Source organism: Hyla sarda, chromosome 3, assembly GCF_029499605.1.
Source record: "Hyla sarda isolate aHylSar1 chromosome 3, aHylSar1.hap1, whole genome shotgun sequence".
In the NCBI taxonomy this organism is placed as follows: Eukaryota; Metazoa; Chordata; class Amphibia; order Anura; family Hylidae; genus Hyla; species Hyla sarda.
The window spans coordinates 103084324-103112266 of NC_079191.1; the positions used below are offsets into that span (position 1 = coordinate 103084324).

The 27943-nt window shown below is 44.3% G+C and overlaps 1 protein-coding gene across 2 annotated transcripts in view; it reads left to right on the forward strand.

Annotated features, from left to right (window-relative positions):
• The window catches only part of U2SURP (U2 snRNP associated SURP domain containing), a 76306-nt gene extending 49564 nt beyond the window's left edge, over positions 1 to 26742 (forward strand). For both annotated transcript variants that reach the window (XM_056564810.1, XM_056564811.1), the window contains 15 exons: positions 2257 to 2361; positions 2548 to 2614; positions 3276 to 3439; positions 3685 to 3847; positions 4010 to 4089; positions 5627 to 5714; positions 13137 to 13256; positions 13418 to 13577; positions 13667 to 13759; positions 16485 to 16551; positions 18289 to 18445; positions 19983 to 20093; positions 20829 to 20947; positions 25546 to 25713; positions 26339 to 26742. In XM_056564810.1, coding sequence (XP_056420785.1) covers positions 2257 to 2361; positions 2548 to 2614; positions 3276 to 3439; positions 3685 to 3847; positions 4010 to 4089; positions 5627 to 5714; positions 13137 to 13256; positions 13418 to 13577; positions 13667 to 13759; positions 16485 to 16551; positions 18289 to 18445; positions 19983 to 20093; positions 20829 to 20947; positions 25546 to 25713; positions 26339 to 26477 — 1801 coding nt within the window. In that variant the 3' untranslated portion in view covers positions 26478 to 26742. The remainder of the gene's footprint in view (positions 1 to 2256; positions 2362 to 2547; positions 2615 to 3275; positions 3440 to 3684; positions 3848 to 4009; positions 4090 to 5626; positions 5715 to 13136; positions 13257 to 13417; positions 13578 to 13666; positions 13760 to 16484; positions 16552 to 18288; positions 18446 to 19982; positions 20094 to 20828; positions 20948 to 25545; positions 25714 to 26338) is intronic.
• The last annotated feature ends 1201 nt before the right edge of the window (positions 26743 to 27943 follow it).

Genomic DNA, 27943 nt, shown 5'->3' on the forward strand with positions numbered 1-27943 from the left:
TTTTTAAACTCGTGGAGGGAGATTTATCAAAACCTGTGCAGAGGAAAAGTCGACCAGTTGCCCATAGCAACCAATCAGATCGCTTCTTTTATTTTTCACCAGGCCTTTTCAAAAATGAAACAAGTGATCTCATTGGTTGCTATGGGCAACTGGTTTACTTCTCCTTTGCACAGGTTTTGATGAATCTTTGCCATGGTATATATTTTTATTTATGGGAAAAGCTAGAATCCCCTTTAGAACAGTGTTTTGTGATCAGCATGCAATTTGATGATTTTTAATAATTAAAAAGAGGGTGGTTAGTATAGGAAAGCCTGTGTTTTAGATTAAAGGGGTTGACCAGCAGATTTGAGGGTTTTTCAGGTACTAACAACGATACTCTGCTCACCAATCCCTTCCTCTGTTGCTCTGATAGTGCCGGTGTTCTCACTGATCTCCACTTCCTTTTTTTTTTTTTTTTTAATGACAGGAACACTATAAATCTATCTTAGGACACACAGGATGCATTATTAAATAGTAGGAATATATTTTCTATGCTGTTGGGTCAGCATTTAATAACCCTGGACACGTTTTACAGCTAGGTTCGCTCTACAGAATTCCGCTTAGCAACTTACCGTATATACTCGAGTATAAGCCGACCCAAATATAAGCCAAGGCCCCTAATTTCACCCCAAAAACCAAGTAAAAGTTATTGACTCGACTATATAAGCCTAGGGTGGGAAATGCATCTCCCCCCCCCCCCCCCCATGTAATCCTCGAGACCCCGGTCATCATCCCCCCCCCCCCCCCCTCTCTTTCATAGTCACCGCCTGTCAATCCCTTCAGCCATCGGCTGTCCGGGCATGCTGGGCGTTGTAGTTTTGAAACCTCTGGAGGTCCGCAGGTTGAAGACCACTACAGCCTTCGTCATCATCCAGACCCCCCCCTTTAGTTTTCTACTCCCCTCCCCTCGGTGGGAAGGAAGGGTGAATGTCCCTGTGCGTCGTCGTCAAGGCAACGTCACTAGTACGGGGCAGGCCCAGAGCATGGAGAAGAGGTCCCCCTGGTGAAAATGGACAGCCCGGAACGACTAACCCTGCCCACTGGACGGTGCCTGCAGCATAGATGGCTGTCCGGGCATGCTGGGAGTTGTAGTTTTGCAACTTATGGAGGTCCACAGGTCGAAGACCACTGAGAAGGGATTGAGAGGCGGAGAGTTCATTCGAGTATAAGCTGAGGGGGGCGTTTTCGGCACGAAAAATCGTGCTGAAAAAATCTGCTTATACTCGAGTATATACGGAAATTCTGGTTCTGCAGAATGTTATTACTGTCCGTGGTATTCTGCTGCACAATGTATGCTGTGGAATTTCTGCAGCAGATGTTCCGCACCACAGACATTGCCATCTATGGGGAAGGCAATATCCGTGTGGTCCCAGCTCTGACTGATTCAGTTGGTGCGTCCCGCCCTCTGAATCTCCAGACGGATTTTGTCTGGCTGGAATTCCTGTAGTGTCATCCAAAGAGCAGCTTCAATGTCGCAGCTCCACTGGATCTCTGTGTTTAGGTAAATGAGCAGAAAAGCACATGAGTGGCAGCATCTGAGAGATGGACTGTCAGATGCAAAGAAGAAGTGTAGAGACATGGAAACTTATTGGCCAGCAGGGTTTAAAAATAAAATGCAACAAGAACCCTAAAATATAATATATACAGGGATTATCTTATCTAGTCTATATATACCAAAGTGCATAATAACCACCCTCTTGTTTTTATTTCAAAATGCAATTCCATTTTAAAAGGGTTTTCAAAGCAAAACCAAAATTGCCATACTTTAATCATTTTAATTGTCTAATTTATTTAAGAAATAAATTATTGATGAAATTGGTATTTCCCTCACCCCCCCCCCACTTGTTGTTACTGCTAGAATGCACTTCCTGCTGTAACTTTAAAAATGCTTATCTCTGTAGAAAAAAAGGAAATCTCAAAACTTTTGGGAAAATCTTTTCAGATGTACATTTATAGCCTCAGCAATAGTTAGACAACTATGGGGGATTAAAGGGTTAGTTTTTTCTGTGCATTCAGGCCGATCCCTTAGCTGCTGTAGGGCCTCCCAAGTCTGATTTTTACCCTCACAGCCCATTTGACAGTGGACACACGCACTCAGTCTCCATGCAGTATGTTAACACATTACAGGGTCTTTAGTAAACAGTATAGGTGTTAGGTGAAATGCAACTAGTAGGTAGGGTGTGAATACATTTTTCTTTAACTCTGCTGTCGTTGTAGGAATTTACTCGCTCTGATCCATCGTATGATCGAATTTGTGGTGCGTGAGGGTCCGATGTTTGAAGCTATGATCATGAACAGAGAAATCAACAATCCAATGTTCAGGTATGAAGGACAGGCGTTGTCGGATCAGTGAGCCTACTGTCTCCAAATTAGCATTATTGTACTAATTAGTGTTTCTCTGACCAATGTGAGGATTATTGTTGAAGCTACTGGAAGTTGTAAGTAACTTCATAAAAGAAATAATAAACCATAACTTTGCTTTTTATTGTCCTAAATATCCAAATCTAGGTTCTTATTCGAAAACCAGACACCAGCGCATGTATACTACAGATGGAAGCTGTACTCAATATTACAGGCAAGTAGTACAAAATCACACAATGAACAAATGCAACACAATGGGGGCAGATTTATGAAAACTGTATGTGGCCTCCTATCACAATACTGCTTTTAAAGGGGTACTCCGCCACTAGACCTCTTATCCCCTATCCAGAGGATAGGGGATAAGATGTCAGATCGCTGGGGACCCCCGGGATTTCGGCTGCAGCACCCACCTGTTGCGGCTTCCGGAAACGCTGGAGGCTTCGGCTCCCGACCACAGAGACGTGAGATTGTGACATCGCGCCCCGCCCCCTCAATGCAATTCTATGGGAGGGGGCGTGACTGCCATCACGCCCCCTCCCATAGACTTGCATTGAGGGGGCGGGGCGTGACGTCACACAGGGGCGAAGTCGTGACATCACTATCTTCCGTCACTGTGGTCTTGAGGTGTTAGGATGAGAGCCTCCAGCGCTGCCAGAAGCCGCTACAGGTGGGTGCTGCAGCCGAGATCACGGTGGTCCCCAGCGGCAGGACCCCCGCGATCGGACATCTTATCCCCTATCCTTTTGATAGGAGATAAGATGCTTAGGAGCGGAGTACCCCTTTTAGAGCACTATAAGAAGTTACCAAAGGCAGAAAAAACTTTTTTTTTTTTTTTTTATATCTATTGGCAGTAATGCTTGTTTTACTTAATTTAGGGAGATTCACCTACTAAATGGAAGACAGAAGACTTCCGAATGTTCAAGAATGGCTCCTTCTGGAGGCCACCACCATTAAATCCATATTTACATGGCATGACCGAGGAACAAGAGACTGAAACTTTTGTTGAGGAACCCATCAAAAAAGGATCGCTCAAGGAGGAGTATGTATTCCTGCATAGCAGTTCTTTATTAAAGCTGTCATACAGATGGCGAACTACTGAACTGCACCATAAGCAGTCACTTGTTCATTGCTTATTCCTTGCGACAACAACGGTTCAATCATGTCTACTGTCAGAATGACTCAGGGGAACCCCATATAGATTAGGTGGCAGAGTTTTGCTGAATTATATTTAATGCATATGGCCATTTCCCATCTTAATTTTTGTATTTTTTTTTTTTTCTTTAGACAAAGAGACAAGTTAGAAGAAGTATTACGCGGTTTAACGCCACGGAAGAATGACATTGGTGAAGCTATGGTGTTCTGTCTTAACCATGCAGAAGCAGCAGAAGAAATTGTAGATTGCATAGCAGAATCACTATCAATATTGAAAACCCCTCTTCCCAAAAAGGTTTCATTTTAGTGTTCAGTTTTATAGCATGTTAATGTGTAAATGACTTTTCCTTTTTGTATTTCAATACTGGTAATAATATACCTATGTTCTCAGTAACTATTATTGGTGAGGTTTGTCATTTTTTACTCTGTTCTTATTTTTGTGCTCACTTCTTTACAGATTGCCAGACTGTACCTGGTGTCGGACGTCTTGTTTAATTCTTCGGCTAAAGTTGCCAATGCATCATACTATAGAAAATTGTAAGTGATGCGCTTTATTTTAAGATGCTATATAAAAAAAAAACTAAAAAAAAACACTAAAGCAAAGCGATGTTGCTCAGAATATAAAATAGATTTGAATTAGGGCTCATTAACACTACAGAATCTCTGCTGGGAGATATTTCGGGCAGAGATTCCATTTATATGAGATGTCATCAGAACAAATTGGGACTAGGACCACTCAGAATTGCGCCGTCTCCATAGACGGCAATGCTTTTTCACGTAATTTCCGCCAATAGAATGAACATGTTCATTCCTTAAAGGGGTTATCCAGGAAAAAACTTTTTTTTTTATATATATCAACTGGCTCCAGAAAGTTAAACAGATTTGTAAATTACTTCTATTAAAAAAATCTTAATCCTTTCAGTACTTATGAGCTTCTGAAGTTAAGGTTGTTCTTTTCTGTCTAAGTCCTCTCTGATGAAAAGGGTCTCGGGAACCGATCATTTTGGAAGCAAATCCCCATAGCAAACCTCTAATAAACTGGGCGGTTCCCGAGACACGTGTCATCAGAGAGCACTTAGACAGAAAAGAACAACCTTAACTTCAGAAGCTCATAAGTACTGAAAGGATTGGGATTTTTTAATAGAAGTAATTTACAAATCTGTTTAACTTAGTTGATATATATATATATATATTCATTCCTGGATAACCCCTGGGGTCTGAAATTCCATTGTGCTGAATAGGATTTTGCTGCACTATTCACACTAAGGGAGACTGCTGCACGTATTTTCCGCAGCAGAATTCCGCTCTGAAAATATGTAGTGTGAGTGGGCTTTTTTAGTATGTAGGTTGAAAAGGTATAGGGCAGTGGTCTCTAACCTCCGGACCTCCAGATGTTGCAAAACTACAATTCCCAGCATGCCCGGACAGCCAACGGCTGTCCGGGCATGCTGGGAGTTGTAGTTTTGCAACATCTGGGGGTCCGCAGGTTGAAGACCACTGGTATAGGGTATAACTAGCTGATTGGTTGAGGTCAAACTGCTGGGTCTAGCACCAGTCACAAGAACGGAAGTCATGAAAGAGTAATTTGGAAACAATCAGTATGTTCCACAACAGTACCCATCTGTCCATTCCCTCACTATGGGACTTTGCTCATTGTCAATTGCTGTACCCGGCTATTCTCGGTAGTCCCATAGACAGTGAATGGAGTGTTGGCTGAGCATGTGGGTATTTGACCTCCATTCATGTAATTGGTCAGGGTTCAACTGATCAGACCCTCTTACTCGGTGCCCTAGATAGCCTTGTACCTTAAATACTCTTGGTATAATCCCTTTTAAATACCTCTGACCTGAACATGCACTTGCTCATACTTAATGTCATTGGTTTATTTGCTGTTAATTTGCTGTTTTTTTTTTTTTTTTTTTTTTTTTTTTGTCCTTGCTCGTACCAGCCCTTCCTTCCTGGTTTAATTTAAACTTTTACATACTTATTTACACATAAATAAATTAAGGCAGTATTGTCTTTTAATTGTGGAGACTGTCATGTATGAAATTAAACTTTTCTCTTGTCTTTCCAGCTTTGAAACTAAGCTAAGCCAAATTTTTGCTGATTTAAATGCTGCCTATAGAGCCATACAGGGTCACCTACAGTCAGAGAATTTTAAGGTTAGTGAATTCTATCCTTTATTTTAAAACTTTACATTTGCAAATGTCATTTTTAGAAAATAAATACATTAAGGGTATGTTTACACAAGGCAGATATGCTGTAGATGGGAAATCCCCAATATTTATGCACGAAAATCTGCTCCGAATCGGGAGGGTTTGCCACTGTGAATGTTATTGAAGAAAAACTAATATATTTGGAATCTAAAGTTGCAAAATTTGCTGCAGCATTTTTGCAGCAAAATCTACAAAAACTGTATTTATTGCGGATTTTGACTTTCCTCTTGAAGTCAATGAGGGGAAATTTACACTAATTCTACCACATTTCCACAGCATAAATGTCAGCGTAAAAGCCATATCACAGGTCAATTTATGGAGAGTTTTTGTGAGAATTTTTTATGCAGTCTATTGATAAGATTTCTGCACTGCTATTGTAATGTGCTGTGGATTTTCTGCACACAAATCTGCTGCAAATATTTGCAGTGTATCCACCCATTGTGAAAATGCCCCTATGCTTTTAGTCTTTAGCTGATCTGCGGGGCAAAGCTCCTCTTCTGATTCATTTAGAGGCCTCTAAATAAAATAGGTTTAAGCATGATGGCCCATGAACATTAGTGTAAAATGTATGCCAAATTGTAGCTACTATGCCACGGTGTCTAAGCCTGCCCAGTTTACCCCAAGCTTTGCCTACTTGGTGAGATAAATGTATTGACCTATTTATAGCCAGAACTGTATCTAAATCTGCATGCAACATATGTCTTAGGGGGGTTAAACTGGGAGAGTCACTGGTAGAGAAGGATCTGGGTGTCCTTGTAGATCATAGATTACAGAATAGCATGCAATGTCAGGCAGCTGCCTCTAAGTCCAGCAGGATATTGTCGTGTATCAAGAGGCATGGACTCAAGGGAGAGGGACATAATACTCCCCCTTTATAAAGCAATGGTACGGCCTCACCTGGAATATGCTGTTCAGTTTTGGTCACCAGTTCATAAAAGGGACGTTGTGGAGCTGGAGAAGGTGCAGAGACGCGCGACTAAACTAATATGGGGCATGGAACATCTTAGCTATGAGGAAAGATTAAAAGAATTACATTTGTTTAGTCTTGAGAATAGACGTTTAAGGGGGGATATGATCAACATATATAAATGGCCCATACAAAATATATGGGGAAAAACTGTTCCAGGTTAAACCCCAAAGGAAAAGGGGCACTCCCTCCATCTGGAGAAGAAAAGGTTTGGTCTCAAGGGGCGACACACCTTCTTTACCATAAGAACTGTGAATGTATGGAATAGTATACCTCAGGAACTGGTCCCAGCAGAAACAGTTGAAAGCTTTAAATCAGGGTTAGGTACATTCCTAGAAAAAAATAACATAAATGCTTATGCATAAATATAATCACTTCCCTTTCCCCTCATCCCACCGTAACCCTTCGTTTCAATTCCTTGGTTGAACTTGATTGATGTGTTTTTTTCCGGCCATACTAACTACGTACCGTATTTATCGGTGTATACAACGCACCGGCCTATCACACGCACCCTAATTTTTCCAAGGAAATTTGGGTAAAAGTTTTTTTTACCCAAATATTCTTGTTAAAATGAGGCTGCCTGTGTGTGCGGGTAATTGTCAATGAACTGTTTCTGGCCCCGCAGAAACTGCTGCAGTTCAATTATTTAAAGTGGGCGGTTTAAATCATTGAACTGCAGCAGCTTCTGCGGAGCCAGAGTGCCGCTGCCTGATTCCCTCCCAGTCACTGGTTTTATAGGTACATGTCCTGGGGACCGCGCTCCTTCAGGCTCTGGCGGCATCATGAGCGGTCACTGTGTTCCGTGCACTGACGAGTAACGTCGCGTTGAAGACGTCACTCGTCATTGCGCAGCGCACAGTGACATCGCAGGAGTCTCTTTCCATAGTTCTAGTCAGTCTTCCAAGACATTCAGTTCTCATGCTTAATTGACTGGTTCTGGACCCGGCCAGGAAGCATCTAGAACACAGTTTCCGGAAGAGTTCAGGACTACAGACCCTATACCAGTTTCTTGCGTGGCTTCAAGTGGACATCTCCCCCAGGGGGTTCTCCGGGGTCCCATGTGTCTAGTGCACCACTCTACCCCTGGCCCGAGTTGGTCCTACTACAGGCATCTTGTGACCCTCTCTAATACTGCCTCTAGGCGGCTGGTTCTGCACTCCCCCCGATTTTTGCGCCTCGACCTGGGTCACCAAGGCATCATCGCCTGAGCCTCTGAACTTCGCCATGGGATCCTCTCAGGTACCTCACCTGAGGACATGGCCACCTAGCTCTGCAAGTACGGCAGTTTTTGTTTGAAATACATCCTAGGGGTTGCCAAGTTTTTTTGTTACAGCAGTTTGGTTCCCGTTAGGGGCACAGGGCTGATCTATCTGTGCTGTGGTCTCCATTTAGCCTGCGGCTGTACCCGTCGACACATCAAACTGGTTTGTAAGTTTTCATCTCAGTCGGTGCCCCATCACGGGCTACTGCGCATACAGCTGGCTTTTCCATCTCTCAGTACTAGTGTGGGAAGTCCGGAAGAGTGCCTCTTTAGATAAAAGGGACCTCACACCATTAGTCTCACACTGCTGGGTCGATTGCATAGCTGCCGCACCTGCGGCCCCAGTCCGGGTCCTAAGTAGTGAACCTGTGGGTTCAAGAGACCTTTTGCCCAGGCAGCCAGACAGTGTTCTGCTCTCCTATCATGCACTCCCTGCACCATGGCAGGTAGTAAGGTACCCCGCTGGCAGTGGGGTTTCAAATGGGTGGCCCCACATGTCCCATGGGCCCTATACTTTCTGCCAGTCTGTGGGGTCTCCTTCTCTATTAGTTCACCCAATTCTGAGGTTCGGAAACCCACTTCCAGTGTGAGGGTTTGTAGGATTGGCCCTGTGTGTTTAGTGATCCCTCTACTAATTAGCCAGTCTGTCTGCTTGGTTTCTTTATTCTCCAGGTTACCTACCCATACCTGCTGCACAGGCAGCTGTAATCCGGTAACCTGCCTTCCTTGTCAGGTTCCTGAACAGTGGCTCTGTGTGTTTCCTTGACCCTCATGTGGTAATCCAGACTGTCTGCATGGTTCACCTCTACTCTTCCATCCTACGGTGCCTGCAGTTTTGGTGCCTTGCTTTGTGCCCTTGGTGGCACCTCTAGGAGATGGGCACTGTCTACAGATCCTTGTGGACTCTGCAGCTTCCCTGTGCCTAGTGTCTCTGGGTTTCTTACCAGAGTTTCTGCTTTTCTACGCTGGGCGGCCCAGTCGTCTGAGCCGTTACCTTTAGGCAAGGGACGGAAATGCTCTGTTGTCACAGCGTCTATCTTTTATTCCAAGGCCTAGGATTTTGTCCCATTTTTAGGACGTACCTCTTCAACTGCATGTTGATGCGCATGCATCTTACTGGTATTGGTTGGACGTGCACTGCTTCTCCATGCCTTGGTATGTTTTTTCAGGGGTTGCTATTCTCACTGTCTGGGGCTCGGCAACAGACAGTTCATGTTCTCTCTAAGTGGCTACTGCCGTTGTGGTGCCTTCTCTCTCCCCTTATTTTTATGGTGTATCTCGCTGAATTCCTGTTTTGCTCTGGGCAATTAGGCCTGGCACCTCTCTTCTTTCTTAGTTGCCTGCTGTTCCGACAGCCTGGGCTCTTTCATTTGCTGGAGGCATGTCTGCAGTCATTGATTAGAAGTAGAGCAGGAAAAAACCCTCAGGTATGGCGCTGCAGACTCTTGTAGACAGATGAGGCGGATGCCAAAGGTAATAGGAAAGTCCTCAGCAGGACATTTTATAAAAAAAAAATAAAACTGACAAGATTACGCTTTCGGGAGGATCCCTCCCTTCCTCAGATCAGGATAAGGACAGTACAACAATAGCAGGTTTATATGGCCCAATAATGGGCGCCAAAAACACATGGGAGGAGTAACAATCCAAACTTGAAAATCAAAGTACAGAAACAGCACTTACATATAATATACAGTATGAATATACATTAGGAAGCAATACAATTGTAAATTGTGGTAATATAAGGTCAGGTTATGTGTTGGACCGTGGCTGGCAACTGCCGATTTTCAAGTTTGGATTGTTACTCCTCCCATGTGTTTTTGGTGCCCATTATTGGGGCGTGTAAACCTGTTATTGTTGTACTGTCCTTATCCTGATCTGAGAAAGGTAGGGATCCTCCCGAAACGCGTAATCTTGTCAGTTTTGTTTTTTTAATAAAATGTCCTGCTGAGGACTTTCCTATTACCTTTGGCATCCGCCTCATCTGTCTACAAGAGTCTGCAGCGCCATACCTGAGGGGTTTTTCCTGCTCTACTTCTAATATTGACTCCCAGGACGACTTGTTTCCTCCTGCAACCCATCGGCATAGCAGCGACTCGCACGACATTACCCCTTGGGTGTATATCTTGGGTGATATGCTTTTTTGCATAGATCTCAAGGTGAGCGGCCATCTATAAGCCCCGTGGGGTTTCCCACCACCCGATCTATTGAGGGTAAATACACGAGGCGCCGTCTGTTGGTCCTTTCTTTTATTTTCTCTACAGATGCAGTCATTGATGGCTCAGCTGCGGCGGTCTGGCCCATCTGTGTTGTGGTTCCTGCCACTGCTTTCCTCCTTCCTTGGTGTAGACCTCCTGGATGGTGGGTCCATTCTTCCTTCTTACTCAGTCAGTTGCGCCACACTGACCCGGTTGTCTGCTGGAGTTTATGTGTCTGGCACCTGGGAGTTCTGGCTAGGCTCCCTTTCCCCTCTCACTCCGATCCTGTTGGGCCTTTGCCTCGGGGTCTTTGGGTCTGTTCGAACCACTGGGGGCCAAGGCTTGTTCGCCTTGTTCTCCCTTCTTCGTTCATGTTCTCAGGTGCCGGGGAGTTTTCTTGCATTGGGCAACCTCCTGGACGCCTGGGGCGTCCCTCTCCCTTGAACGGCTTTCCTGTTCTTGGAGCCGTAGTGGGCTGGTGCATGTGTGCCCAGCGTGTCTCTGTCTTTCTCACTCTGGCACTCTCTCTCGGTCGCTGGCTCGCTCGCTCGGTCTCTGGCTCGCTCGGTCTCTGGCTCGCTCGCTGTTAAAACCATTAAAAGGTCATATAATTTGTGAACATAAACATTAAGAGTAAACAACCAGTTAAATATATCCACTATATCCTGAAGCCAATGTTCGTGGTATTGATGATCAGAAATATCCTTTTACTAGCTGAGTAAGCTCCCCGATCTTCCTACCTAAACCTTGTAGGAGAGTAAGAGCAAAGCTCTCAAGGAAACTGGAAAAGCTAGGTGACAAGCATGCTGCATGTCACCCTGCTTTTCCAGTATTTTTAAGCCACAGCAGGTAGACTGCTTACCCTTCCTGCACTCCTCACCGCTGCAGTGCTGCCATGCCTTCTGCCTGACCCTGCACTGATGTCTTTCCTCCCCCCTCTTCTCTCAGCCTGCAATAAATCTTCTCTCCTCCGCCTGCCTTGTTCCCTCTCCATGCCAACGCATTAACTATTTTCTATACCTGCCTGGCGGACAGTTAAATCATACTTAACCGACGTTGGTTCGGCAGCAGAATATTTATAGCACAACTGTCATGGATCATGGATATTGTACCCCCCCCCCCCCCTTTTGGCTGCTCCATATATATATATATATATATATATATATCACATTATCAGCCAGAGAAAGTTTTATTGTGCAGCCAGCAACAGTAGGATAGGCGTGGCCCGGGGTACACTGCCCCACCTCTGCATCGCCTGTCCCCTGTAAGTGAGCGCTGGGACCGCAGTGTGATTTACACACAGGTCGCCAGCGCAAGCGGCCCTGATTTTTATGTGTAGGCCGGCGTGAATCGGCTGAAGCTTTACATTATATGTGCTCCTTTATAATGTGGAGTGCCTGTACTCCTCTTCTTTCATCTCTGGGTGCTGGAGATGCACTGCTTCTGCTATCACTAGGGGCATGGAGCCGGCAGAGAGAGCGCTCGCTCCTGTTGTCTGCGCCTGCGCCTGTGCAGTGCTAGAGGCAGGGAGCGAGCAAGAGCTCTGCCTCTAGTGAAAGCAGAAGAAGCACATCTCCTCCATGCAGAGAAGAAGGAAGAGGAGTATGGGCACTGTACATTATAAAGGAGCACTCATGTAAAGCCTCAGTAGATTCAAAGGAGAAAAAACGGTAAACACAATGCACTTTATTTTTCAGTTGGTATGTAGTTTAAAGTGCTGCTTTATACAGCAACTCCCAAATCACAACTTCTCTAATTTGCATCGTTGCCTTCTCTTCTTTATCTGGTCCGGGCCATCATCACTATTTTTACACTAGTATTTTTCTTCACTGTTGAACCTGCAAAACAAACCGATTAGGCTCCGCACTTTTTTTTTACATGGGTGACAGAGGGGTGTAGAAGAGTGTACATGGGTGGCAGAGGGGTGTAGAGGAGTGTACATGTGTGACAGAGGGGTGTAGAGGAGTGTACATGTGTGACAGAGGGGTGTAGAGGAGTGGACATGGGTGACAGTGGGGTGTAGAGGAGTGGACAGGGGTGACAGAGGGGTGTAGAGGAGTGGACAGATGGGGGCATAGGAGTGGACAGGGGGGGGGGTAGAGGAGGGGTGACGGGTGTACAATGGGCGGTGACAGAGGGGTGTACAATGGAGGGTGAACATGGGTGACTGGGATGGACAGGGAGGTGGGCCTGTGTGACGGTGGGGGGGGTTTGAGGGTGGACCTGGGTGATGGGGGGGGGGGGGGGGGGGGTGTTGGACAGGGTTGAGAAGGGGTAACAGAGGGGTGGAAAGGGTACGGTACCTTAAGCAAGCCGGCCCGCGCAGCTTGCAGTTCCACGGCAGGCACGGGAGTCCGGCGCAGATGCAGCTCGTTCCGCCCCAGGACACCATTTTCGGATCACTGTACCGCAAGGGAGAGGGGGACGCTGTGTGTGCAGTGCGCACGCAGGTTTCCCTCCCCTGTGCCGTCAGTCAGAAGGCCGGAGCGGGACATTTAAAAAAAAAATAAATAAATCACGGCAAAATCCCGTGGCACCGTGGTTGGGAATCACTGATGTATACTATCATGATATTAGTCTGGGGAGTACAATATTCATGACAGTTGCACTTTAAAACTCCTGGGCCTTCCTCTACATCTCCTGAAGTAACTTTAACTAGTCGCTGGTTATACTGGAATGTACATTTACACATCCAGAGCAGACCGTTTCTGCAGGGTCAGGGTGTCCTTAATCCAGCAGAAGCAGTGGGGACTATGCGCCTTCAGAACTGCAGTGGCTGGAGATTAGGGCAGGTGAGCAAGTATTATTTATTTGTAAAGCACATGAAGTCCCCGGACAAACCCTTAAACCTTTTAGAAGTCCTTTTATAAACTCAATTTCTGGGGCTATGCAAACACATTTTTTTATAATTTAAGTTTTTTGTTTTATCTTTTTCTTTTATGCAGCAACGTGTTATGGCGTGCTTCAGGGCCTGGGAAGACTGGGCAATTTACCCTGAGCCTTTTCTGATCAAACTGCAAAACATTTTCCTTGGTCTTGTAAATATAGAAGAAAAGGAACCTGAGGTAGGTACAGCCTAATGTAGTGAGGAAATGTCACATTTGTTTCACCAAAGATGTTTATAATTTTTATATATATATATATATATATATATATATATATATATATATATATATATATATATATATATATATATATATATATAATGTATATTTTGCACTCACAGGAAATAGTTGATGACTTAGACGGTGCCCCAATTATTGAGGAAGAATTAGATGGAGCTCCATTAGAGGATGTTGATGGACTTCCCATTGATGTTGCACCACTTGATGATTTGGATGGTGTACCATTAAAGGCTCTTGATGATGACTTGGATGGCATTCCATGTAAGAAAGTAGTTTTTTGTGTTTGTATGTGGCTAATTTTTACTGATCAGAGTGCACCCTGACCTGGATTTTTATCTTTTATATTAAAGTGGATATCAATGATGAGAAAAAGAATGAGCCGGTTTTCAAAGTTGCACCGTCTAAATGGGAAGCTGTAGACGAATCAGAACTAGAAAATCAAGGTGAGTGAATAACTGCGAATATGGAAGAAATGCAAGCAATTGTGCAATCTCTGCTTAGGAACTTTTCCTGCTCTGGTAAGTTAGGGGATACAGTTATAATATAGCTTTTTTACTTTAGAGAGTGTTGAAGATCTGAATGCTGGTATCTTCACTAGTCTAAGAATGACTATGACTACAGGTTAAGTAGACACTGCAGCTTAGGCATTGAAATGTATAGGGTATAGAGTTTTGAAATACCATGACTACTTTGCTGTGCTATTATACTGCAACCCCTATTGTTTAGAGATCAGTGGGGGTCTTGGTGGTCAAACCTCTGCAAAAAAAAAAAGTGGCCAAGATCAGTATACAGCAATGCTAATGATTTTTTTTGAGTGGAAAGCCACAGACTAGTCACAGTGCCCAAGCTGACACCTGTCCTTTGCCAAAAGTGCCTGCAATAGGAATGTAAACATGAGAACTGAAGCAACAGAAAAAGGGGGCCTGAATCACATTTGTGGACAGCCATGTAATACTCCATGTTTATGGACTGATAAGGAGTGGAACCCGACACATGCAGGACTAGGGTGGGTAGAAAGAATAGGAGTGATGCCGCTGTGATCTTGGGTGTGGGCGGTGCAAGTCACAAGGAATATGCAGTACTAATGAAGAAATCAAAAGACTGCACTCACCATCCACACTTATTTGAGACTCGTGCAGGCGTTCAGCAGAGGAGGCAGGGGCACACGGGGAAAAGTTTTTTGCGCGGTCTTGCGCTTCTTCAAGCCGGAATGCCAAACTCCGGCTTGAAGAAGCGCAAGACCGCGTGAAACAACTTGTCCCGGCATGCCCCTGCCTCCTCTGCCAAACGCCTGATTGGAGTCACACTCAGAATCAAAGTGGAAAACCACACTACAGGCTGATCCAACTTTGATGTAATGTCCTTCAAAACAAGTCAAAAATAGGCTCAGTAGTATGTGTGGCCTCCACGTGCCCGTATGACCTCCCTACAACGCCTGGGCATGCTCCTGATGAAGTGGCAGATGGTCTTCTGAGGGATTTCCTCCCAGACCTGGAATAAAGCATCCACCAACTCCTGGAAAGTCTGTGGTGTTGGTGGATGGAGCGAGACATGATGTCCCAGATGTGCTCAATCGGATTCAGGTCTGGGGAACGGGCGGGCCAGTCCATAGCATCAATGACTTCCTCTTGCAGGAACTACTGACACACTCCAGCCACATGAGGTCTAGCATTGTCTTGCATTAGGAGGAACCCAGGGCCATCTGCACCAGCATATGGTCTCACAAGGGGTCTGAGGATCTCATCTCTGTACCTAATGCCAGTCAGGCTACCTCTGGCAAGCACGTGGAGGGCTGTGTGGCCCCCCAAAGAAATGCCACCCCACATTATTACTGACCCACCGCCAAACCGGTCATGCTGGAGGATGTTGCAGGCAGCAGAACGTTCTCCACGGCGTCTCCAGACTCTGTCACGTCTGTCACATGTGCTCAGTGTGAACTTGTCTTTCATCTGTGAAGAGCACAGGGCGCCAGTAGCGAATTTGCCAATCTTGGTGTTCTCTGGCAAATGCCAAACAACCCCCACCTGTGGACATCGGGCCCTCATACCACCCTCATGGAGTCTGCTCCTGAGTCTGTTTGAGTGGACACATGCACATTTGTGGCCTGCTGGAGGTCATTTTGCAGGGCTCTGGCAGTGCTCCTCCTGCTCCTCCTTGCACAAAGGCGGAGATAGCGGTCCTGCTGCTGGGTTGTCTCCCTCCTACGGCCTCCTCATTGTCTCCTGATGTACTGGCCTGTCTCCTGGTTGCGCCTCTGGACACTACGCTGATAGACACAGCAAACCTTCTTGCCACAGCTCGCATTGATGCGCAGTCCTGGATGAGCTGCACTACCTGAGCCACTTATGTGGGTTGTAGACTGTCTCATGCTACCACTAGAGTGAAAGCACCACCAGCATTTAAAAGTGACCAAAACATCAGCCAGGAAGCATAGAAACTGAGAAGTGGTCTTTGGTCACCACCTGCAGAACCACTCCTTTATTGGGGGTGTCTTGCTAATTGCCTAGAATTTCCACCTGTTGTCTGTTCCATCTGCACAACATCATGTGAAATTGATTGTCAATCAGTGTTGCTTCCTGAGTGGACAGTGTGATTTCACAGAAGTGTGATTGACATGGAGTTACATTGTGTTAAGTGTTCCCTTTATTCTTTTGAGCTGTGTATATCTGTATATGTACTACTTTGACTTACTAGGTCATGGTGTTTTAAGGGGTTGTCTGGAGAAAAAAAAAATTGTGTTGATAGTGTCAAAATGCAAAGTTTATATACGCACACCTACCCATGAGCCTCCACAACAACACTTTTAGCCCCGCCTGTCACCACTACAGCCTGGTTCCTGATAGGTCATGCCTACAAGAAGTGTTCATTCAGCCAGTCACTGACCGGTGAGACACTATGACCAGTCAGCAGGGACACTTCCTGTGGGTAAACAGGAGCTGGTAGTTGGTGCAGCAGCTGTCCGGGCTTGTTGGTGAGTCTCACATTAACTCCTGACAAATATTTAAACATCTGTTTTGTTTTGTTTTTTTTATCTCCAGGCAACCCCTTTTCACTTCTATTGCAGATTCCTTTTTTTTTTTTTTGTATACCTTTTAAAATGGTGTTTTAAAAAAAAAATCGAGTCAAGTTAAATAAGCTGTTTTTATTTGTATTATTATTCTTTTATAGCTGTAACAACATCGAAGTGGGAGGTATTTGATCAACATGAGGCATCTGATGAAGACGAAAATCAAAAGTAAGGACAAATTTAACTTGGGCATTTTACCACACTAGAACTAGAATGAGCTGAAATGATGCCATTATACCAAATATTTTAAGTCATGTTTAAAATGTACCATTTCATTGTGCACATTATTCTGCCTTTCTCTTGACCCGTTAGGATTGGACACAGTTTTCTTTTTGCCAGCTGTAGCACCTACAAGGTTTTGAAGGGTATCTAAAACTTCTGACATGCCATTATGACATTTCAGAAGTTTGAATCAGTCGGGGTCTAGATGCTGAGACCAAATTGACCGCTCAGACCCTTTGTTTTAGCAATGTGACGGTTTACAGTCACCAAATTAGATAAATATAATGAAAAGTGTTGCTGGAAACCCATAAATATCCCCACCGATTGGAGAAACACAGTAACCAAAGTAATAAGACACACCTAAATCTTAATTAGTAGTACCTAATATAAAACATATTAAGTGTGGGCACAATAGACATTGCTGGACAGAATAAAGGAAGTGTAGACTAAACATTGGTACAAAGATAGAGATGTATCAACCAAACCAGATAGAGCAGGTATATGAATAGGATATACAAGCATGGAAGGAATCAATCAGGCGCAAAAAAAAACATGAATGCAGAGCCATTTACCACCTGCACTTACCCCAACGTATGTTTCGTGCTATTGCGCTTCGTCAGGGGGCGTGGCACGCCACCCTGACGAAGCGCAGTAGCGCGAAACGTATGTTGGGGTAAGTGCAGGTGGTGCATGGCTCTGCATTCGTTTTTTTTTTGCGCCTGATTGATTCCTTCCATGCTTGTATATCCTATTCATATACCTGCTCTATCTGGTTTGGTTGATGCATCTCTCTATCTTTGTACCAATGTTTAGTCTACAATGTGCCTTTGTTTGCTCTTATTAGATATTGCTCCTTTTGTGTACAGATTTATAAAACGTCCCATAGAGCAGAGCTAGAGTCCCTACAGTCAAATATCCTTTCTTTTCACTATAACCTGTCATAAGTTTGCAAAAGTGGGTCCTGTGGTGTAATAGAATACCTTTGGTATAAGCCTATACAATAGTTAAAGTCGAAGCACCAGTTCTAGACTGCAGAACAGATTTTCCTCTTTCCCAACATAAGACTCACAACGTAGTTATGTTCTTCCCTGAATTCAACAAACAATGAGGGACATTTATCAATGTTTGCTTATGTATTCTTTTTTTTAGTAATTTTTTCCTTACTTTTTTTTTGCTTATGTGCGACGTATTTATCAACTGGTTTCAGCCTGTTGATAATTTTCTTTCACGTAAGCAATTTTACCTTTTTTACTTTGGTAGTAGCTTTTTCTGCTCCATGTTTGAGCTGGAGTAAATTTAGTCAATTTTTAACGCTGTTGCGACTTTTTTTTGCGCAGTTGCGACTGTCGCAGTTAATAAATACCTGACTACCCGTAGTCCATTTTAAAATTATTACTACATAGTAAATTTTAGGAAAACTTGCTTTTCTCGCTTTCCAGTCAAAATGTCGCACGAAAAATCGTGTAGTCGCAGTTGCGACAATTTTGCGACAATTATAGTAAAGAAAACCTGACTAAACCCGTTGATGTCCATAAATAAGAGGGAATTACCCTATTTTATTATACTGTGGTCATGTAAATCATATGACTGACATGATGTATGCTATTATAAGGAGCATGACAATACCTGGCTACTAAACAGCGGGATCCTTATAACTTGCCTTGATGTGCTGTTTGTTTTTAGTCAAGAAGAGGAAAGTGATGATGATGATACACAGAGTTCTAAGTCAGAGGACCAACACTACTACTCCAACCCCATTCGCGATGACATGTCTGATTCCAAATCCATGAAATACTCTGAAATGAGTGAAGAAAAACGTGCCAAACTTCGAGAAATTGAGGTCAGTGACAACAGTTCTATTTCCACTGGAGTTTAAGATTTTACAACTAGCGCAATTCTATAATATACTGCTCTGTATACCTCAAACTAAAAGTACACGGGAAGAGAGAATTACACTTAATAATGCTTCCAATGATACAGATCTGTGTCTTCTGGCAGTAATATATCCCATTTCCATTAGTCCAAAAATGCCTTTAGGGGAAAGTGGTTTGTTTTTAAACCCTTAAGGACTCAGGGTTTTTCCGTTTTTTGCACTTACGTTTTTTCCTCCTCACCTTTAAAAAATCATAACCCTTTCAATTTAGCACCTAAAAATCCATATGGCTTATTTTTTGCGCCACCAATTCTACTTTGTAATGACATCAGTCATTTTTGCCAAAAATCTACAGCAAAACGGAAAAAAAAATCATTGTGCGACAAAATGGAAGAAAAAACGCCATTTTATCAATTTTGGGGGCTTCTGTTTCTACGCAGTAAATTTTTCATTAAAAATGACACCTTATCTTCTGTAGGTCCATACGATTAAAATGATACCCTACTTATATAGGTTTGATTTTTTTATTACATCGATAAAAATTCATAACTACATGCAGGAAAATGTATATCTTTAAAATTGTCCTCTTCTTACCCCTATATTTTTTTTATTGTTCCATGTATGAGGGCTCATTCTTTGCGCCGTGATCTAAAGTATTTATCGGTACCATTTTTGTTTTGATCGCTTTTTATTAATTTTTTTTATGGTATAAAAAGTGACCAAAAATACGCTATTTTGGACTTTGGAATTTCTTTGCGTGTACACCATTAACCGTGCAGTTTAATTAACAATATAGTTTTATCGTTCGGACATTTATGCACGCGGCTATACCACATATGTTTGTTTATTTTTATTTACACAGTTTTTTTTTATGGGAAAAGGTGGTGATTCCAACTTTTATTAGGGAAAAGGGTTAAATGATCTTTACTTTTACTTTTTTTTTTTTTTTTACTTTTTTTTTTTTTTTTTTTTTTGCAGTGTTCTAGCTCCCATAGGGGACTATAACACTGCACACACTGATCTTTTACACAGATCACTGCAAAGCCATAGCTTTGCATTGATCAGTGTTATCGGCGGTTGATCGCTCCAGCCTGGATTTCAGGCTTGCAGCAATCAATTGCCATTTGGACACGCAGGAGGCAGGTTAACCACCCTCCTGCTGTGTCCCAGCTGATCGGGACATTAGCCCGACTGAGCTGCTGGGATGCTTTTACTTTCACTTTTAGACGCGGCGATCAACTTTGATCGCTGCTTCTAAAGAGTTAATGCCGGACATCTGCCGGAACGGCGATGTCGGCATTAGCCACAGGTCCTGGTTGCTTATAGCAGCCGGGACCGTGCGGGTAGGATGCGTGCTCAGCTCCTGAGCTCGCTTCATAACCCTCCCATGCCACAGCGCCATATAAATCCAGTGTTTTGCGGCAAGGGGTTAAAACAAATGTGGATATATAAAATTAAATTGTATTAGTGTAATGGCAATATTTTTTTCCTTTTTCTATTTAAGCTAAAGGTAATGAAATTCCAGGATGAAATTGAGTCTGGTAAAAGGCCAAAGAAGTCCGGGCAAAATATTCAGGAACAGGTTGAACATTATAGAGACAAGCTGCTTCAGAGGGTATGTCTGGGTTTTGGTTCTGAATTTGTGTCCATATAGGCTCATTCTATCCAAATGGGTGAATTGTTTTTTAATTTTATGTATGGAGGCAGCAGAGGGGATACACTGTATTATTGCTTTTACTAATTTAAAAGGGTTATCACAAGTATGACAACATTCTGGATGCTTGGCATCATATTTCCAGCCTTTAGTGTGTGTATTCTTTAGCTGAAAATGTCCTCTTATTGTCCCCAGTAGTCATGACCCCTCCTTTTATATACTGCCACATATTTGGTTCCTTGGGGAGAATGTCCAAGTGAACTTGAGTAGAATGGAATAGTCCCAGAGTTCATCAGAGCATCAGATTTACGATTAGTGATGGTTCAGACATAGCGGGGGTGTAGTGTGTCTGTAACAATACATCACCTGTAGTCTCCTGTTTATCAGGTAACCAGCTGCCTTCAAGGTCTCTTGTGGCTTTCAGCTTACAAAAGTTTTGATCTCACTGGTCACCATTGTGAAATTAGAACCTTCTTTTTTCTTGCTCTGCCCAGTTGATTTCACTAGATAGGAAACTATTATTATGTAAATGTTTGGTTATTGGTTTTTTTCTTTAGAACAAACAGTCTGGGATACAATAACGGCATTAGTAAGTGCTGTAGTTGTAAGGCCTAATAGTATTTATTCTTCTGTAGTTTGATACCACAAGGTGGTAGTAGTTAAAAGTGCAACTAACTTAATTGTAATCTCTAACAGGAGAGAGAAAAAGAAATGGAGCGAGAAAGAGACAGAGATAAGAAAGATAAAGACAAGTTTGATTACCGATCAAAAGAGAAGAAAGAGAAAGACGACTCAACACCAACCAGAAAAGAGAGGTAAGTATAGACTTTAAACATTTTGTTTAACATTGTTTTTTAAAATGTAAGTTAAAGTGCTTATTGCTGGCTTGTCCTCAGCATAGGTCAAGATCAGCAGTTTTAACAGGCTGTGATGCTTGCGCTGCAACCTCATAACAAACTCTACTGGTTACATCTCACCTAAATAAATGGTTTGAAAAGTGTGTTGTGCAGACCAGACAAGTAGGGGCTTAGTTTGATACATACAGTACAGACAGGCCACAATGTCTGTAGACTAGCCTCTCTGATTTAGCCACAGTCCCTTTGCCAGCTTCTTTGGCCTGTTATTAGCCTATCACTGCCACATAGTGTTTGCAATGTGATGGGATCATGCACTGGATTTTGCCTATCATTACAAAAAAAACACATTGAGTTGTCGGTCATATTTCAGAAATTTTGATTGCTGAGTTATGTGCTTTCTGTTACCTATTGGCTCCCTGATGGGAGGAGACGACCAGAAGCATAGGGGCACAATGCTCAACAGAGCGCACCTGGCCTTTTATTTTGGCAATGGGTATAAGTCTTGAGATATTTAAAATGATACCCTCTAAATATATATATATATTTTTGTTGCGTAGACTTTTAGTACTGTCAGGTCTTGAATTGGGGAGGTGGGTCTAAACAAATATACCTATTTCTCGGTCGCTCTTCATTGGGGGACAGAGAGACCATGGGTATATGCTCTTGCCGCTAGGAGGCGCTGACACTAGGGGCGGTGTTCTTCCACCGCGCCCTCCCTTCTCGCCAATAAAAATGGTCACTCGGACCATTTGGTGGTGGTTGGCGCCCTCGTGTGGCCATCAATTGCATTGCGCCCTCGATTTTTCTTTGCCTCTTGAACTCCCCTTTGTAGCAACAAAGTGCTATTGCAGCCTTGGTCTGTCACATCTGTTTTTATCAGTTTAATATCTGCAGGGTCCTTTTTCTAGGGACTAAATCAGGGGCCGCTTTATTCCTTCAGTCACCCTATACGGTGATCTGCTTTAGGCGATTTACATTGTCAGTTGAGGTATGCCTCTGGCGAATCGATTTTCTGCAGGGTTCTCACTCTGTCAGGAACATATGTGCACCGACGTGGCGGGTTATTGCCAGGGATTTCTCAATCCCTTGGAAACTGCCATGCCCGTCATGCCCACGGACAAATTCCAGTCCCTCCCTACCAAGGCAAGTCACTGGTCTGGTGCCCTTGCAAGTTTTTTGTATTCCCGGCGGATGCTAAGGGCACTCAGTCAGGTCCGCCGGTCACCCATCATGGGGTGTTCTTATGTGTCATACAATATGATTCCCTCCTGCACAGGCTGCCACATCCACTGCTAGTGCTCCGGATTCTCCCGTCTAGTGCGAGGTCTCCGTGGAAGTGTCCCTGCGTGGGCAAGAATTGGTCCTGATGTTGATATGCCAGACAGTAGTCTCGCCTGTCACTCATCTCTCGGCTGCCGCATCCGCGGCTGGCACTCCGGTAGCCCACTGCTGATGCAAGGTGTCCGACAGAGTGACCCTTTGTCTACTTTGGACCCATACCAGTAAGCCAGACAGTGGTCTGCGTGGTTTCCTCCACCGCTTGTAACTATTCACACAGCTGCTGTATCTGCGGCTGGAGTTCCGGTACCCCACTGCTGTGCGAGGTGTATGAAGGAGTGACCCGTTGGATACTATGGACCCATTCCAGTAAGCCAGACAGTGGTCTGCGTGGTCTCCTAAGCCGCCTGTCACTCACCACATGGCTGGTGTATCTGTGGTTGGTGTGTGAGGTGTACGAAGATGTGTCCCAGCGTGTCCTATGGACCCTAGACAAAGTGTGGGGATGCATTCTGCGGCTCCTCAGCCTCCCTCTTTCTCCCAAGGTGGGGGAGATACTATCTATGGCTCCTAGGCCTCCCCTACCTCCCACATACTACAGTGGGGCACAGTGATCACCTATCTGGCTGTCTCCCCCTTTTCGCCAGCACCTGGAGGTGTACTTGTTTGCCAGACTGTTGTCTGCACAGTCTCCATCACTGTTGGCCTCCCATCTCTGAGATGCTGCGGGCATGGTCGAAGTTCCCATACCTCACTGATGGTGTAAGGACTCTGGATGAGTGTCCCTGCAGGTACTCGGGACTGATGCCAGTCAGCCAGACTTTCCTCTGCTGGGTCTCTTACACTGCCAGGTCGCCCGTTAGGTCGTGCTTCAGTACCTCACTTTCTGTGTGGGGGGGTTCGATGGAGTGACCCTGAGCATTCAGGAATCCTATACCAGTCAGCCAGACGGTTGTCTGCATGGTCTACCACTATGTAGAGTCACTACCATACGCTTCCCACACCGTGGACGGAAGTTCAGGTAACCCACTGCCATGGTGCAGTTCCAAGTGAGTCTCCCCATGTTGCTCCTTGGGCCCCCTAGAATACACCATATACGGGTCGCAGGGTTCCTTCCTTTACCAGATCCCTCTACATGCCTGCCGCTCTCTCGGCTGAAGGCTGGTAACCCACTTTCTGTGTGTGGTTCTGACTGTAGCACCTGGTGTGGCCATGGTCCCTATGCCTGATAACCAGACTATACCTGCCTGTCAGACTGTGTCTGTATGTTCCCTTTCCCCCACACACATCATTCGTCTCTTGCATCTGCGACAGCAGTATTGGTGTGTGGCACAATTGGGAGATATGGTGTGGGCGTTTCCTGCAGGTTCCATGGACTTTCACAGAAACAGCAGCATTCTGTTCCCCTTTCTAAGGGTGTAATGTTGGTCTGCTAGGGGTATGGTTGTGACACACCGTTGGGTGGTAAACTGTCTCCCATGCTCCTGGACTTTTGCATGTCTGCGTTTTCTTTCGCGTCTGCAGTCTTGGTACCCCACTACTATTGTGCGGTAACCATGTCTGTGTCCCTACATATGCTAGGCCACTCTGCACGTGTAGAGCCCACCTTCCCTTTTTTTGGTGGGCTGTGCCTCGGGCCTTCCTGGGATCTTGTTTCCACAGGTTTCTGATGGTTGAGCACCTCTTTTCTGGCATGGGGCATAATGGGGCGACAGTCGGTTCAGCCCCCCCCATGCTTTCAGGTATCTCTCCTGGGTTCCTGTGTAGGGTGGTTCAGACGCCGGCCCTGTTGCCTTAGAGAATGACCAGGATGGCTTTGTTGATTCCCTTCTGGTTCAGGGTTTCACCACGTTGGGGTCTTCCTCTCAATGCTTTAACGGCTGTGGGTGCATGTGCTACTTACTTCGGGGACACATATTAGCTCTTCCATTCCTTGATATGTTGTTGGTGTTCCTGGGGACTACGTCCACCCAGTACTTTTTCCCCCTAGCCTTGGGTGGCATTTCCCTGCTCCTGTAGTGCCTGGCACACTTTCACCTTCCCCCTTCCCCAGGGGGTACGGGGATCAGGGAGCTTGGCATGGTCTCGGCCTGGGTTTCATCGCGGCCTTCCCTTGTTTTCCCCTCCTCTATATAGGTGGGGTACCTGGCTGGGCCCTTGTTTTTCGCTGGGAGCAATCAGCTGAGCTGCGCACTTTTGCAGCCTGGCTCTCTTCCTGTTTCGTGGTTATCTACTGCTGCTCGTGCAGACTTGGCACTCTCCTCTGTGGGAGGAGTTTATGCGATCATGTATGGCTCTGCGACAGCCGTTCTAGCTCAGTCTGTTGTTTGGGTCCTGCCATTGCTCTCCTCCCTCTGTGCAATCTCCCTGGAGGGATTTGTTCCCCCTTCCCTTTGCGCTACACTGACACTACAGTCTTCCTGGAGTAACCTTCCCTTTTGTTCCCCCTCCATTCCCATCCTGACGGGATGTTGCTTCGGTCCACATCTGGTTAGTCTTCTTGTCTTGGACACTATCCTAGTATGTTGTGGCGTGCCTTCTTTTCTTGTTCGGCCCTTCTGGTTCTTTCGGCCTTAGTGATGATTCTGGTCCCGAGCAGGTTAGCTCTCCTGCCCTGACTTCTCTGTGACTCCATTGTGGGGTGGTCTTTCTGTACCGCACTTCTTCTTTTCTAGGCTTAGAAGTTTGTCACACCTTGGGTTTTTGGTCTGCAGCTGTTCCGGTTGTTCTTCCCACCCTAGGGGACTGCTTTGGTACATCCCATCAGTATAGGTGTCCCCCAATAAAGGAGATTTTTTCGTACTCACCGTAAAATCTTTCTCGTAGCCTTCATTGGGGGACACTGCACCACCCTTTCTTCATTATTTTTTTATTTTTTTTTATCCGGGAATCCTTTCTAGGGTCCTTCTTTTGTGACAAAACTGATTACCTCACTTCCAGTGGGTGGGTATATCCTGCCAGGGAGGAGCAGACTTTTTTTCCCTAGTGTCAGCGCCTCGTAGTGGCAAGAGCATATACCCATCAGTATAGGTGTCCCCCAATGAAGGCTAAGAATTTTTTTATTTTACTTTTATTTTTTTATATAGTGAGTACAAAAAAATTGACTTTTTGTGACACATAAGCTCAGTAGTTTGCTATATAGGGCTCGTTTTACTGCAGAGTGAACACTCAACATATTGTATTAGTATGCTGTGGTCTGTCAGCCATCTACAAAGATGAAATCTATTGCTTTGTGTGTTAATGTATTGGTGTTCTAAAAAATTGTTTATGCCACCTAGGAAAAGGCGTCACAGTGGATCTCCCAGTCCATCACGTAGCAGCAGTAGCAAGCGAGGCAAATCTCCTTCACCAAAATCTGAACGGTCTGAAAGGTCGCACAAGGATAACTCCCGATCCAGATCCTCTCATAAGGACTCTCCCAGAGATGTCAGTAAAAAGGGCAAAAGGTAAGCTATAGATACCTCTAGCACTACATTTTCACAAAAGGTTATAACCTAATTGTCTTATAGGGTCTTCGTGTTAAAAGTTTTTTTTTTTTTTTTTAGCTCTGTGATCACCTGTGATAACTAAAACATGGGGTCATAGGACTCCCCGAGAACAGCACCCTCTATGTTGTCTGTCCAGGCACTATGACATGTTGCTGTGTCTGATATGGAAGATCAGACCTTTGGGCTGTAGAGAAGTCATAGATAAAGCCCATAACTATTTTACGGCTGAAAGAATACACATTAAGCAGTTCAATGGTATTTTGGCCCTTGTATCTGCAAGTCAGTGCAACACTTTAAGACCCTTTTCTTGAATTTTACATTCTGTGAGCTTTTATTTTGGTCTTAAAGTATATCTTTTGAATGAATAAAAAAACCACAGTAATGTCTACCATTGTGTCCCAACAAATGACATTTATGATGTATCTGTGAGATATGCCTCAGAAGGTGTCAACCATTTACAACAGAGACTACATCACCTCTCTATTTAAAGGAGCGTTAAGGAAGTGTTATTTTTATATAACTTGTATTATTCAATATGCTGAAATGATTGTGTTTAATGCTTTGATTAATGTCTATATTTCAGGTCGCCTTCAGGCTCTCGAACGCCTAAAAGATCTAGAAGATCACGGTCAAGGTCCCCAAAAAAGTCTGTGAAAAAGTCCAGGTCGCAGTCCAGATCCCCACACAGATCTCACAAAAAGTCAAAGAAAAGCAAACACTGACCGAACATCACTCTTGCGTTTTTTTTGTTTTTCTTCTTCTTTTTTTATGAAGATGTCATTTACTGAAATGTTTTTTTTTTCTCTGTGCCTGAGAAGTCCTATTAAGAAAAAATTTAATAAAAATTGAGAAAAAAAGCGGTAAAAATAACAGGTTCCATAAGGAAGCATTCCTACAATTTTTGTGAATGCATGTGTATACTTATGAACAATTGCATCTGTAGAATTTTGTTGCTGTTTTATATTGTAAAAAATCCCATTGACTGTGGCTATGTATTTCTTCAATAAGAATCCATTTTGTGCTAGGGTTTACATAATTGTGTATATGATCTGCTGGCAGTAGTAGTAAAATTATTTTTTTTTTTTCCCTCCCTCCCCCCCCCCCCCCCCCCCCCCCTCCTTTTCTTTTACCTTCCTGTAAGCTCCGTTTTAGTATGTTGTGACACGAATATAACTTCATTGTCCCCACGCCATCATGTTTTGTAGCTTTGAAAATTTGTGTTTCAAATAAAATCTGAAATGATTATTAAAAGGGTACTCCGGCCCTAATGCATCTTATCCCCGGGGGCCCTGCCGCTGGGGAACCCCGCAATCTGTCATTTAGCACCCACCTTTGCGTTGAAGGCTGAGTGTGCAGCGTGACTACCACCAGCGCTGCGGAGCGCTCGCAAAGGTGGGTGCTGATTGACTGTGCGGGGGTCCCGCGCTCTGACATCTTGTCCCCTGTCCTTTTGGATAGGGGATAAGATGTATTAGGGCAGGAGTCCCCCTTTAACAATTTGCTTTTAAAGGTAGTTAGAGGTCGACTAATGTAGCTGTAAGACAGCAATGCCCAACTGGTGTCCCTAGGTTTGCCTCCTCTGTAGAATAATGACCAATCACTTTTTACACAGAGTGCTTCTCTTATTAGGCACTATGGTATTTTATATTAATTCTAATGTTGGGTTCACACTACAGCATTTGCGGCCAGCAGAGCTGCGGCCAGCGCCGACGGAGTCATCCCGATAGATAGACAGACAGCAATGCCTGCAGCGTGGATTCTGACAGAACATTGAGCAATTTCATTTTACTGGTGCAATATTCAAATTGGCATTTTCTGACCGGAATTCTGCCCAGAAAGTTTTGCAGTGTGAACGGGTTATTAGAAAACCAATTCACTCCCATTTTACCTCAGACAGCAGAATTTCCAACTGAAATTCAGAAGCGGAATTCCAGTCAGAAATTCCATAGTGTGAGCCCAGCCCAAAAGTTGTCATGTGTATGTTTGTTTCTATGTATAGCTTTTTTTTTTTTTAAATACGTATAATCCATGTTGCCTCCATTTGTGTTTTGTTAAAATAGAACTTTGATGATCAGTTTTAGTAAGTTTCACAATAGTCTTCAGCTAATTCTTATTAAAGTTTATGAAGGATGTATCGTCCACAAATATACCTTCACCCAGCTGTGGCCTAATGTGATGAGTAGTCAAT